This window comes from Tetrao urogallus (genome assembly GCF_951394365.1).
Source record: "Tetrao urogallus genome assembly, chromosome: 26".
In the NCBI taxonomy this organism is placed as follows: Eukaryota; Metazoa; Chordata; class Aves; order Galliformes; family Phasianidae; genus Tetrao; species Tetrao urogallus.
In genome coordinates this window covers 886,556-900,865 of record NC_136839.1, presented here as the reverse complement: position 1 = coordinate 900,865, position 14,310 = coordinate 886,556, and the positions used below count along the sequence as shown (strand labels likewise).

Below are 14,310 nucleotides of genomic sequence, written 5' to 3'. Positions count from 1 at the left end.
AAAAGGAGAGGCAGTGAGGGTGGGCGTTGCAGTCACCCAAAGCATCAGCAGCCCGCGCTCCTGGAGCTGTGGACAAGTTGTGAAGCATTGCCAGCTATGAAACATCCCCTGTAATTAAATCAGACCTCCTGTCCTTGCACGAGGACAAGCTTCTCATGGAGCTTCCTAGAGACATAAATTCTGCCTTAACTTCTGTCGTGAGAGAAGTCACAGGACTGGATAACAAGAAGTTCAAACATTCACTCCATCTGCATCAGAAATACCCAATTGCCTCATATTTAAAGCTGCTAATTTGCCTTTGTTTCATTTTACCGTAGCAGGAAGTGTGAAGTGCAGAGAGGCAAATGGGCCCGACGACCCAGAGCAGCGACACGGAAACGTCAGCCAATGCACAGCACGCAGAAAAAGCTCTCCCTGCTGTGCGTTCTGACCTTACACCCAAATAACGTGGACACTCCATTAAACGAATCCTCACAGCTCTGAAAACAACCAATGCTTCGGCAAGAGGCTCAGATCGCCGCTATTCCGTGCTGCTTTGTCTGGACGGCTCTGCCTTAACGACCAGCAGGGCACAGCCAGCCCTACGGCAGCGGCTGCATCTCAGCAGCACGGAGACTTTCTCTGTGCACCGGTTGAGGTGAAACCATCACAGATCCCAGCCCACGGGCAACTGCCGGGCAGCACGGCCCTTCTCAAGGGGCCTGAGTACAAAACGCCACTCAGCATCTCCTCTCTGTGCAGAAGCAGCCCGGTCCTTGAGTCGCTTCAAGGCTCAGCGTCCATCCACCCCTCCTCCCCCGCCGCGCATTCACCTGAAGAAGCTCCCTGTAGGCTTAGCAGCATCTCCGTATGAAACCCCCGGTTGTCAACGTTCCATCTCAGATCTCTTCCCCAACTCAGATACTCCAACCCCAACCCTTCACGGCGCTGAACGCGCGCCCCCCAATCCCCAGCCCCGCACAAAAACTCCCCAGCATTCCAAAAAAACACGAGGTGGGAACTCACAGAGCGCTTCTGTCCTGGCAGAGAGGGGTCCGAGAGCCACCGGCTGGGCAGCGGGCACAGGGAGGACACCGGGTGCCGTGGCTGCAGCCGAGCACGGAGCTCTGTTACGAAGCAGAAGTAACGATGCTGTGCCCCCGACAGCCCTCCTCGGTCCTCCCGTGTGCCGCGCCAGGAGGCGAAACGAGCACGAATATTCAAATGGGTCGTGAGAGGAGCGGCGAGGCACCGCGGTGCGCAGCCACGTCAGTGCCCCGTCCTGCAGCCCGGCCCGTCCGTAAAAGCAACGGAAGGGTCTGCCTGGATTGTAGCTGAAAAAAGCACTTTGGGCCACGGGATTGGGTAGGGCTGGAGCTGCGATGGCCTTACCTCTGTGCTGCCCGAGCCACACCATTGCCTTCTCACTTCTCGACCCGACAGCGCTGCAGAGCCGACGTCCTTTTACATCCCTTTTGCCGCCGGCCCTCTGAGCGCAGCGCGGAGCACAACAGCCCCCTTCCTCCTCTCGGCCTCTCCCAAAAGGCCCAACGCGCCGAGAGAAAGCAGCCCGGCCCGGCCCCTGCCCGCAGGAAGGCTCCCACAGCCACGGCAGAGCAAAGCAGCGCAGCCCCTCGTGCTCCTCGCCGATTTCCCACTGACCTCAGCAGCGCTCGGAACCCATGGAAACAGAGCAGCGCGGCACTTCTCGCACCCGGAGGTGAAGCCGTTTAACGCTGCCTTCTACACCGCTTCCATCCCTGAATGCGACCTCAGCCGGGCTGATCCTCCACCCCACCTACAGCCCCAGACCCGAAGCGCCGTTTCCACGTTAACTCCTGAACGCCCCAAAACAGGAAGGCGAAGCGACTTCTTCAGCAACTGCAGCTACCAGAGGGAGGAAACGAAGCCACGGAGAGCAGAACTGCTGCTGAGATACGGCGGCAGCCCCTCAGGCAGTCCCAGCTAAGCCAGATTGTGTGCGAGATAAACGCAAAATCGCGTTTCAGAGCCCAAAGGACACGGATGCTTTCCAATAGAAAACTGCGCCTAATTCAAAATAACCAAACCCTCGAGTTATCAGCACGCAGAGGAATCCGGGCTGAGGGGTCCCAGCAGAACTCAGACTGCAGCCTCTCACCAAGGTCTTGGGGCAGCATGGGGCGATCCCGGCTCTGATGGGGGCACTTTGTGGAGCCGTCTTCCAGGCTTGTTAAAAGAAAAGCCAGAACGATCTGTTTTCCTTCCTCAAGGAAGGAAAGGGCTGCAGCCCCGCACTACCGCACGCTTCGGGCTTTCGCTGCTCCCGAAAGCTGCAGGGAGGCTTTGCAAGAGGAAAGCAAGCAGCCGCCCGCTCGTTCCTTAGCGCACACTGTGAAGGCTCACGCGGAGGGCGCTGAGCCCAACCGCATCGGGACGCTGCTGAAATGGGATGGGGAGAAATGAAGGCGACCCCCCGCCGCCGCCTCAGCGCGTCTCGCGGTTCGGTTCCCCCGCAGCCCTGAGCGGCACCGGAGCTCCAACGCCGCGGGGTCGGCGCCGCGCGGCCGCTCCTCACCTGCGCGATCCGAGCGCTCCGCTCCGCGGCCCCGCGTTCCTCCGCATCCGGAGGGAGGGGAACGGAACGGAGAGCGGCGGAACGGAGAGGGGGAGGAGGGCTGTGACCCCGCCGGCACCGGGCGCTGCGGTTAGCTGCCGGGCATGGGGCAAGGGCAGAGGTGAGCCGAGGTTGGGGTGCTCGTTGGAGCTGTTGGAGGAGCACAACGGCGATCCTAGGGGTGGAACAACCCTCCACGGGATGGGCTGGGAGAGCTGAGGGTGTTTAACGTAGGGAGGAGGAGGCTCCCGGATGCCTACAGTGGCCTTTCAGTAATGGTAGGAAGAAGGGGACAGACTCTTTGGGAGAGCCCGCTGTGACAGGACAAGGGGAAATGGCTTCTAACTGAAAGAGAGGAGATTTAAGGAAAAAGATTACAGTAAGAATGGTGAGGGCTGGCACAGTTTGTCAGCAGTGGCAGTGCCCCGTCCCTGCAGACGCCCGGGGTCAGGGGATGGGTTCTGGGCTCCTGATGGAGCTGGGGGGGTCCCCGTTCAGTGCAGAGTGGGGCCAGACAGCCTTTGGTGGGGTTCCTCCAACTCCAATGATTCCATGAGTCGGGGGGCAGCGCTTCTCCAGGTGCAGTCCCATGGGCAAAGCCAAGGATCCCCCCCACAGGATCCCATGGATCCCAGCCATTCATCCCACCCGGAACTGGCGAACCTCCAGCTCACGTCTCCAAGCGCAAATTCGTCATGGGATTAAAGAAAAACAATAAGACTTAAAAGCTCCATTTCTGCTCTGGGATCCACCACCCCTGCGGCAGCCGCACGCAGCCGTGCCCACGCACACGAGCAACCTTCCCACGTGGTTTCCTTTGGGTGTCAGTGACCCCGATGCTGTGGACACGTCACATCAACCACCGCCGATCTCCTCGCGTCGTGACACCCCCAGGCGCAGCGCTCCTTGGACTCGGGGCCACGTGGAACGGACTCCACTCTTGGGAGCACCCGAGATTAGCGGAGATAAGACGAGAACCAGGCTCTCTGTTGTCTGTTTTTCTTCGTGAAATAGCGCTGCTGTTGGAAAACAAAGCAAATTACAAGAGCACAGGCTGTGGGAGGAAAGGCAGCCAAGGGAGGGGCCGGGATCCCTCCTCCCAGCGGGGCTCTGTGTGGGGTTGGGATCCCCTCCACTGGGGCCATGTGTGGGGCAGCCCTGTGGCGGTGAGGAGGGCAAGAAAGGCCGTTGGAACCCCCCCCATCCACTGGAATCTTCCCCCCCATTGGAACCCTCCGTCCGTTGGCCTCGTGCAGCAGCGGCCGTTGAAGGGGGTTGGCATGGCAGGGGGTGGTGGGAGGCCGTGCTGCCCCCAACAAGCCCTGCTGGGGGTGGTGGCCATCGTGGCAGTGGTGGCAGAGGCACAACAGGGCGCTCCGGGAGCAGGTAGAGAGGGGGGCTGAAGGCACAGCCCCAACCCAGAGGGGCACAAGGGATGCGGAGGGGCTGAGGGATGGGGGCACCTCGTGGGAAGGACCTTCAGCACTGACAGCCATGGGGTGGGGAAGGGTCCAGCTGCGATCCCCCAGCACGGTGCTGGAGGGGCTGCCTTGAGCCCACAGAAGCCTCAGCACCCACCTGGTGAAGCCATCGTGTCACCACCATCCCACTGAGCCCTGGGGAGGCGGGGAGCAGGCAGCAGGATCCTGTCAGGACAGAGCAAACAGCAGCACGGTTGGATTTCTATCTGTAATATTCTTCATCCTTTTCCCTACAGCAAGAGCTGCACCTGAGGAAGAGCAACTTTCCGTTGGCTTTTTTCAGAAGAATATGGTCTATGGCAACGACCAGCGCGCAGGTAAACCTGCCCGACTGCACAAACACAGTGCGAGGCCTCAGGAGGCTCCTGGGATGGCACTGAGGTACCATGAGCATTCGGTAAAGCACTCCAGAACACCGCCCTGATGGCACGCAGCGATGGGAAGGGCTGAGCTGGGCAGTGCGGGCATCTTCTGCTGCTGCAGGGGAAGCAGTGATGTCTAAATGAGGGATGGACCCTCAGTGCCCCAAATGCTGCTCTGGGTTCGGCCCTCGGTCAGCTCCCAGCTCCTGGGGATGGCTCCTTTCTGCTGCCTCAATCCTAACACAAGAAACAAAGTCGGCCTCCTGCTCTGTGCGCTCCCAAAGTATTTCGTGGTTTCATTCAATCCCTCATCATTGACTTCATCCTCTCACTTTGCAGAAAACGTTTACGTTAAGGTGTTCACCAACAGCCCAACCCTGGTGTGTATGGATTTGACTCTTTCTCAAGATGAAGTAATAGATCCCAGGTACTCGTGGACCGGCCCAGATGGAAGGAATTTAGAAGGTGAGGAGCTCAGCGCTGCCCACACGGCTTTTCCGCTCTTCTCCCACTGCCTGAGCCGCTGTTTCCATGCTCAGGTGTGGAAACGGCCCCTGGGGGGGGGCTGGGAATCGGGGAAGCTGGGGCAGGAAACCCACACACCTCTCCTTGCGAGGGGAAAAGCTGAGCACAAATGGTGGAGGCTGCTGCCCCCAAAATCACATTTTCCTTCTTCCTACTGATGCCGCTCTGTACAGCGGGGCCGAAGCGTCGCGCAGCCCTTGGGTTGGTCCCCCAAATTCTGGCCTTGAAATACGTTTCCTTTCTCTCTCTGAAATGCTCGGGATGAAGGGAAACATCGCCCCAAGTCCCAGCTCTCCAATTCAGCCCATTTCAGACTAAAAGAACCCAGAGTGCCGCAGAACAGCACCACACACCTCCTCCTCTTCGACTGCGTTGGATGAGCGCAGCACAGGATGCCAAGCATCCCCACCCATCTCAGCCCTCCTGCTTCCATCCTAGGGCAAGGACACGTGAACCTCACGAGCTCTGGGGAGCTGGTGCTGCTGGGCTTCCAGGAGTCCATGTCTGGAGCCTACAAGTGTGCACTTTCCCACAGAATCATAGAAACCTCAGCACAAAAAGAAGTAGCTGTGACCAACACCTACAGGTTCATGGTGTACGGTAAGGTGGCAAGCTGATGCACTCAGCCCTTGTGGTTCTTTGGGTTTGTGGCAGGCCTGTGGATTTCAAAGCTTGGTGAGTGGAGTGCTGACATCCCATCCCTGTATGTATTCGTACATTAAATAACCGCCACCAAGAATATATGGCAACTTCAAGAGTAAAACACAAAGCTCGGTCCTCCGTAAGAACCAACCCACCTACACAGCATCTGCAAACCAGGACTGTATGCCTGTGGTCCTGAGCAGCTCCAGCATTGCTCAGGGTGTCCCCACCCCACAGAACCACAGCACCCAACCTCACCTCGTCCCCATCCACGCCGCGACACCACAGATGTGAAGGGAAGGGGGGCACCGGGCTGCGCCCCGCTCACCTCCTGTTTCTGGCAGCATACAGGGAAGCCAACCACGTGTACCAGGTCTCAGTCCGTTTCACTTCGAAGGGATGCGAGCTGGCAGCCAACGCACGGTTCGTGGAGGAGCTGAAGAAGATCCTGGAGGATCTCATCTCCGAGCTGATGAGCCGCGTGGAGCGGCTCTCGCACCGCTGCCATTCCCTCGAGGTTCCCCACCGGGGCTCCCCGAGCGAACTCTTCATCACTTTTCAGGGTAATGGAGGAGCGATGGTTTCAGGCACCGAGCACCGCGCCGCCACCCCCGGGCCCCCACGAGGCCGCTGCCCTCGGCAGCCGCTGCGTTTTCCCTTCCCAGCCCACAGATGGAGCCAGAACGCAGCGGCGGCGCTCGGAGCGCGCAGAGCAAAGCGGAGCTCCAAAGCCCCGAAGCCCCCAGGAGAATTCAGCCCGGTGCCACCCCCGACCCCCCGGCACATCTCATCTCATCTCCCCATCACCGCTCCCGATCCCGGCGGCACAAATCGGTCCCGCTATGGGGCAGCACCGCCGCCCTCCCTTTCCGAAACCAACACCCAGCAAACGGGGAGCCTTTCCCAAAGCTCTGCTGGGCAGTGATGGAGAGGAGGAGAAATCCCCGTCCTTCACACGCGAGAGGGAAAACGAGGGGGGCGAGAGGGCGAGGGGATCACAGCAAACACCGAAGAAGGCGGCGCGGATTCCATTTGTCGGTGTTTGTCCTGGAACAAACCCGAAGATGCAGGCAGGGCATCGGCTGCAGGGGATCCCCAAAGGAACCCCCGTGGCCACGCTTCTCTCCCCACGCAGTGAATCCCTTTGCTCCGGGATGGGAAGATCTCTGCAGCCGCCTTCCTCAGGACTGCGAGGGCACCGCGAACCACAGAGCTCAGCAGGTTCTGTGCCATCCCCCCCTGCACCCCAAACCCCCGCCCTCTGCCCTGCGGTGGGGTCACCCAGCAGCCCCAGCACTGATGGCATTAATCCAATGGCAGCTGATGGAGGCTTGGATAATTAAATTCCAGATGGGAATTTGCTTTCAAAAGGTCGGACTGATGCATTAAATACAAATAATTAAGAAAAATGTTATGTCAGCCAGCTAAACACAAGGAATTGAATACAAACATTGATACCAGCAGACTTCAGTTCTCTACACCAAACCCCAGACCTACGGTTCTGTAAATGGGACAAGATGTGGAGCAGCTGATTTCGGAGCTGGGTTAGCTCTGACAGCAGCACACACCACCCAGCACACCCCCACCAGCCCTGATTTCCCCCTCCATGAAGTCTTCACTCACGTTTTTAACCCCAAACCAGCGGGCACTTCTCTTAATTTCTCCAATGTTTCTGTATTTCAGGCAAGAGAGCGAATAGGAGAGTTTTTCAGGAAGCAGACTTACGCTCTGAAGCACCAATTTCAGACCATTCCTGCCATCCATTACGTGGAGGGCAGCTTCTCCGTGACCCCCATCGACAGCTGCCGCCCAGGATTTGGGAGGAACACCGTCGCCCACCGGAGCTGTGCCGGCTGCTGCGGTAACGGGGCACCCATGGGGTCACGTTGCTGCCATCAGAGGGTGCTCAGCCCATGGGTGGCATCAGAATTCATGCAGGTTCCCATTCAGCTTCGATGGGCTCTGCTCTCTTTGCAGTGGTGTGCAGCCCTGGGACGTACAGCCCGGACAGCGCTGGCAGCTGCAGGCTGTGTGTGAGGCAGCGCGCTGCGCGGTACGGAGCCAAGTCCTGCCCATGAATGTGGCACAGAACGCAGAAACAGGAGGTGTGAAAGCGTCGTCGGCCTCCTGACGGCCTCTTCGTGCTGAGCTCCTGGTCCTGGAACTCTACACGAGGTTTTTGAGCAGCGGCTGAGCTCCTCTGCTCACAGCCCTCCTGCGTTTCCTGCATTAAATGGGGTGTTTGTTCGGGGTAAAGCAATCGGTGTGTGTCACAGAGCTGCTGCTGCTCCCTGGGCTGATCCCAAACACCACGCTGCGTCTGGGGGCACGGAGGGGTCCTGGCAGCAGAGCAGGACGGGGTCGTGTGTGCCGGAATGAGAAGTTCCTCAGGGGTGAAGCACCAAATCCTCACCGTTTAGGAACACAAACGCGTTTCTCTCGGTTTTCCCTTTTTCTTTACATCCTGAAGGTTTTGTTCTGCCCGGCGCAGGGCTGGGTGGTTCCTTGGGAAACCACTGCTGATGCTGCGGGGCCTTCAGCACTGTGCATCCGCCGACCGTGGGGAGGGGCTCTGAGATGGGCCTTAATGAATTCGGCCCTAACGAGCTCTGCAGTGCAGGTGGGAGATGAAGAACGCTGCCCTTATGGCTCAGCCTTTCTGCCAGGAAGGAGCGGCGCAGCAGAGGGAAGGAGGGAGAGTGGACATCCAGGGAGGGACGGATGGAGGTTCCTGAGCCTTCTCCACTAGGTGCTGCTGCATCCTCTCCTCCTCCATCCAAGTACGGGTGGCACAGCCCCTCTCACTGCACGGCAGCTGTGAGCTCCTGGGATCGGCAGCGGGTCGAGATAAGAGCTTCCAAAGCACTGAGATAACCAGGGAGCTCAGCTCAGCAGAGATTTGCTCCTGCCCGCTTTGGACGGCGAGCTGCTGTATCTGCAATCGATTGTTTTGCTCATTAAGCAGCATTAGGACAGATTCGACTCCAGTGCTTTCAGTCCATCCCCAGCAGTGCTGCCTTCCCACCCATCCCACGCAGCGCGGAGCTCCAGCAGCCGTTCATCAGAGCTGCCGCCCTCCCGTCTGCCCCTCAACCTCCCCAGGGGGCACAGAGTTGCTCCCAGCCCCTTCTGCTCCCCGCTGTGGCACAGCTGAGGTCCCACCACGCGCAGGGCAGCGGCCCCAGCTCAGAGCACGGAGCTCTGTGCCGTCAGCCTGGCTCTGCGCTGCTCCAACTCACACAGATGAGCGGCTCCTTCTGGGTGACCGCCGCGTCCCGCAGCACCCAGAAATCCCTCCGTGGGTATTCATCCAAAAACCGACCAAATTCCGCCCGGTTCAGCTTATCTGTGCTGACAGCCGGGCAGCAGAAGGCTGTGTGGGCACAGAACGCGCTCAGAGCTTTTCGGAATCATCGCTTATGAAGTGCTGATGGATAAGATGTGCATCTGAACCGCCCGTGGGGTGGCTGCTCCCACAGCCAACTGGACCCCAGTGCTGCCTGGGGGGGACGCAGCAGAAGGGCTCTGCTCCCTGCACTCCTCTTTGCCAGCAGAGGAATGTCGCAGCCATCAGCTGTTAGGTGAAGAAGCAGCAGGCGGGCACTGAGCACCATTCAGTGCTCACCACCCTCTCCTCCAACCCCTTTTAAAGCAGTGGGGTTGGAACAAAATCCCGCAGCAGTTTAGCCTTAAGACCGTGGAAAAGTGAATCAAACCTTTTGGCTTCGCACTGCGGAGGAGTCTGTGCCATCAGACCAGTGCAGGACACAGCGCACACCTACAGGACGGAACCTTTTCTCTTCCACAACCTCAACAGCTCCCAAAAGGGGTCCCAGCCCCCCCAGGCTCTCCTGAAACCCGGCCTGGGGTGAGGATGGGGGAGCCCTGATGGCAAACAGATGGACGTGAGCTGCAGGAAGATGACGGAGGCTTCATCGCTGCCACCAGCTGGGGCAGCCTGCCCAAAAACCTCCCCGTGTCCCCACAGAAAGGCTCCAGAATCCTCCTAAAACCCTCCCCAAAAATCCCCTCCAGAACTCCCCCTAAAATCTCCCTCCCAAAATCTCCCCATAATCCTCTCCAAATCTGCTCCAAATCTTCCCCAAATTCTACCCAAATCTCCCCAAAACCTCCCAGCAATCTCCCCAATTCACCCCCAGCGTTCTCCCCAGAGCTCTGCCCAAATCCTTCCCCAAATCACCCCCAGACCTCCCCAGACCTCCCCCCTGGCCTCGCAGTGCTCTCAGCCCGCTGCCTGCCTGCGGTTTCCTCTCAGCCCCGTCCCCATAAGGGCAGCATGGCAGGATTAACGCCTCCTCTGCAGGCAGCGAATCGCCGCGAGTCGCTGTTGGCAGCAGTGCCACCGTAAATGGATTTTTTTGTGTTGAAAATAAATAAATATGATCCTCTGGAGCTGGTGGGCTGCTGGCAAAGCGTGGGTCGGCCTTCATCGCTGCATAACCGCCGCCATCCGTTCTAATTATTGATAAATATTTTGTATAATTGTGGAAATTAAACAATTAGACATCCTTCCTTCCCTCTGCTAAATCGAATCGCCGCGAGGCTCAGGACGTGGTCTGGGGCTGGCAGTGGTGCACAGACCCAAAGGGATTTGCTTCAGCATCCCACACAGCACCCCTGCAAACACAGCACCCCCAACCCTGGGACAGGAGCTGGGGTTATTAGCAGCACCGCTAACGAAGGGCTGCACTGCGGCCACAGCCTCAGAAGCCCATCATGGAGATGTGGGGGTTCCAGCCGTGCCGCTCGCTCTGCCATCACCGATCCCGGCTGGTAAAACTGCAGCACGGCCAGAAACAAATCACCCAGAACTCAGTGTTGCAGGGTGCTGGGAGGACCCGTCCCCATCCCCGCTACCCCCATCCCAATAGCAGCCAGGGCAGGAAGGAGGTGGGAGCATTGGGACGGGGGCTGGGGGACGCTGCAGGGGGCAGCACCGCTAGCAGGTGCTAGAGCCCCCCCCCAGCGGGCAGCCCGGTGCTACGCAGCCCCCCGGGGGGCACCAGAGGAAGCGGGGGAGGGGGGGGGGCTGCAATCTGTTCGTGGGGCGGCTGCCATCTGCTCGGGGCTGGGGGCAGCCGGGTGAGGGGGTGGCTGAGGTCCTGCAAGCGGGATCCGTCGCTCTGCGTTAGGTCTGGGATTGCTCACCTCCCGGTGCCCCTCCTCGGCACAGTGCCGGGGACCTCGCAGGGAGAATGGGGACAGCTCGTCCCTGAGCCCTGCGCCACACCGTGGCCCTGCTCTGGTGCAGCGGGGACGGGTGGGCAGGGAGCTGTGCAGCAGCCACGAGAACGGGGCACGGCGCGGTGACCTGAGCCGGCAGGGCTCATTAATTCCATGCCAAGGTTGGGTTACCTGCAAGCTTGGGTGTCCTGTTTCTGAGAGCCTCACGCAGCAGCAGAGCCCTGCAGGCGTGAGAGAGATGCGGGCACCTTCATCTCCTCCTCGTGGTCCGGGGGGGTCACTGGGGGTCCCCGACACGAGCAGCACTGGTGTGAGGCGCGACCACCACCGTCTCCAAAGTAAAAGCCAATTTATTGTCGTATAAAGTAAGAACATAAAAGGTCCCTTAAAGAAAACACTCCTCGGGAGATGGTGCCCCGGGGGCTCGGTTCGGTTCCCCCCCACCCCTGTGCTCCACCACGGGGAGGGGGCAGAGGGCCGGGCCGAGGATGTTTGTGCGCTGGGGCTGTGCTGGGGGTGTAGGCACTTGTGGAGGGCACGGGCTCCCCACAGCCCCATCCATAGGCACCAGGCACCGGAGGGATGGAGGGGGCCCGAGCCCCGCCGGCCCCAGATGTGCAGGGCGGGCGCTGCCGGAGGTGTTGGAGCAGCTTTGGTTGGTGCTCTCGGTGAGTTAAGGCAGTTGAGCTTCAGTTGGTTTTAAAAAGGACAAAATCAGAGACAGGAGCTGGAGGGGCAGGCGTGGGCTGCCTTCACCCCGAGGTTCCGTGTGGACCCTGCGTGCCCCATCCCTGACGCCGACCCCAGGAGCCCAATAGAGAGTGTCAGAAAGGGACATGTGGGGCCGAGGGGACGTCCGGGCTCCTGGCAGCGGTGCAGGGAGTGGGAGGAGGCGGAGGAGCGGCGGCCTCGGCCCCATCCCAGCGCTGTCACAGTGAGCGGTCGCAGCCGTGAGTCCTTGAGAGAGAGCGGAGCTGCAGTGGGGTGCAGTGCCCCAAAGCACCGACCCCGTGTGTCCTCGGACCCCCATCAGCACCCACCGCCCTCAGCACGGAGCACAGCCCGGGGGCTCTGATCCATTTTCACCGTAACACTCAGAGGGGGAGGTCCAGGTCCCCACTTCACCCCGCTGCCCATCTCAAGGTGAGGGCAGAGACGGGGCGGCAGCTCCAGCTCAGGAAATGGGAGCTGGGGCCGTTCCCCACCGCAGCATCCCTCCACCCCCGTCCATTCGTCCCATAGGGCTGCACCCCCCTGCCCCGCAGCTTCAGGAACATCCCCAGGGCAGCAGAGGGTAAACCGGAGGGGTTTAAAACACCGTTAACGCCCCGGGGAAGGCTGCAAAGAAAATCGAACAGTTTCGCACCGAGTCCCGACGTCCGGAGCGGCGCCGCGTGCTGGGGGCTCAGTTCTCCCCTCTCGCTCTGCGCCCATTGCCAGCAACCAATAACTGAGAACCGACCGTCGCTCTCCACCACGGCCGTGTCCCCAGGAATGCCACGACGACGTGCCGCCGCCCCCGGCCCCGCTCACACCACAGTGCTGATGGTGGACGACTCCTCCGAGTGCCGCTGCTTGCTGGGCAGCGATTTGAGGTACTCCAAGTGCCGCCGCGCGTCCTCCTGGTTCTGGCGCACGTAGTACACCAGGTAGGAGATCACCATGGCGAACCAGCCGAACATGGTGACCAGCATGGCAATGTCCGTCGTCTTTTTGTACACGTTGCAGAAGTCCGTGTCGGCGATCACCTGCAGGAAGGCTTTGCCCACGTGCTCCTCCTGCAGCGCCGAGTCGCAGACGATGCCGGCGGAGGAGCCGGCCGTCAGATCCACGGCGCGGATCAGCTCCTGCAGCCGGCAGTCGCACAGCCAGGGGTTGTTGGAGAGGTTCACCTTGGCCTTCATGTTGCTGAGGACGTCCTTGCTGAGCGACACCAGCCTGTTGGAGGACAGGTCCAGAGAGCGCAGGCGGTCGGCCAGCCCGCGGAACGCCCCGCTCTCGACGGCGGCGATGGCGTTGTGGGACAGATCCAGCTCCAGCAGCAGCGGCAGATCTCGGAAGGCGTCGCGGGGCAGGAAGGGGATGCGATTGGAGTCCAGGTAGAGCTTGTTGGTGTCGTTGGGGATGTCCTTGGGGACCTCGGTCAGCCGCGCGTTGCTGCAGCGGAAGGTCTTCAGCCCCTCCTCCTCCGAGGGGTAGCAGCCCCTGGGGAAGGCGGCGGCGCGCAGGCAGGATGCCAGCAGGACGCCCTGCACGAGCAGCCACATGGCTGTGGGGCGCAGGACGGAGGGCTTCTGACGCCGACACGGTGCCGCAGCGGCTCCGTCACGCAGCCACCGGCCCCTCGGCTCTCACCCGCGGCGCTTTGGGCTGAAGGAGGCACATCTGGGACGGGGACACCAGAGGGACAGCGTCAGGCTGAGGCGCCCGGGGCCACCGCGCCCGCCCGCTGCTCCAAACCGCGGGATGGGGACGGGGGCAAGCAGCGCGGCTCGCCGGTCTCCCCACCACCAGCGGCAGCGCACGGGGCTCCTGCGCAGCGGGATTAGTTCCCGAGGGGCTGAGCCACCGCACGTCTCCTGTGCAGCAGCTGGGCTGTAACAAACGGCCACGGCTCGGGCTGAGCCGGAGGCGGGGGTGAGATCCCCGCCAAGGTCACCGGCAGTGCGAGCTGCCTGAAGCCAGCGCATCCTGCAGAGCTCCGGGCGAGCTGCAGGCAGGGCCCAGGGGAGCGCCGGCAGCCAGCAGGTTCCCCAGCAGCGCGGGGCCGACGGAGGCTGGATGCCGGCTCAGGGGCTGCGCTTCCCAGCGCTGCCAGGGCGGATGTGGGCACGTGCCACGTTTTCTATGGGGCGTTTGATTCGAGGGCGCCGGCGCAGGCGGGTGGCTCTGCTGTCCCCCTGCACGGTGCCACACCGGCCCCAGGGCCGGCTGCCCACACCACCCCGTAACCATGGTCCCCATCCAGCCCTTTATTCCGGAGGGGAAAAACGTCAGCAGGAAAGAAACAAAAAACAGAAAAAGGAAATTCACAGGAGCCGAGCGCTTAGCAAGTTCCCAGGGTGGTGGCAGCAGATAAGGCCACGTCTGAGAGCATGAGCTGCTCAGCTTTTCCCTCCGCAGGTCCCACCACGCTGAGGGGCAGCAGCACGATGGAGGCAGGATGCAAGAACCTTGTGAGCATCCCACAATCGGGGAGAGTGGCGTGAAAGGGCAGCCTGGCAGCAGAGCTCCGCTGTGACAGCCCTGCGCAGCGCCACCAGCACAGGCAGCCCCGGGGTGCAGATGTCCCATGTCCTTCTCCCCACCTGTGGAAGCGGCTCTTTAGGGCTGGGGTCCTGAGCCCCCCGCAGAGCCATCCTGGGGTGCTGCTGGGGTTATGGGGGGAGGCTGCCAGGCCTGGCATGAGGCACGGACACAGCTCTCTCTGCTCGCTGCTCGGTGCAGTAACTCGGTGCAGCTGCACCAAGACTCCCCAAGGTCGCGCCCGCACGGAGCCGACCCCGAGAAGCCCACTGCA

The 14,310-nt window shown here is 61.0% G+C and overlaps 2 protein-coding genes across 2 annotated transcripts; one reads left to right on the top strand and one right to left on the bottom strand.

The window, feature by feature from the left end:
- Window positions 1-3,855: 3,855 nt before the first annotated feature.
- Window positions 3,856-7,663, top strand: ZPBP2 (zona pellucida binding protein 2; the record flags this gene model as incomplete). Its single annotated transcript, XM_079547012.1, has 8 exons — window positions 3,856-3,961; window positions 4,293-4,373; window positions 4,758-4,883; window positions 5,382-5,543; window positions 5,930-6,148; window positions 6,721-6,806; window positions 7,269-7,446; window positions 7,563-7,663. 8 exons carry the CDS (start codon window positions 3,856-3,858, stop codon window positions 7,661-7,663), a joined length of 1,059 nt encoding a protein of 352 aa, XP_079403138.1.
- A 4,656-nt stretch (window positions 7,664-12,319) lies between these two features.
- LRRC3C (leucine rich repeat containing 3C) lies at window positions 12,320-13,057 on the bottom strand (the record flags this gene model as incomplete). The annotated part of the gene is made up of 1 exon (XM_079547319.1): window positions 12,320-13,057. The coding sequence occupies one exon, from the start codon at window positions 13,055-13,057 to the stop codon at window positions 12,320-12,322; it is 738 nt and encodes a 245-aa protein (XP_079403445.1).
- Between the last annotated feature and the right edge of the window lie 1,253 nt (window positions 13,058-14,310).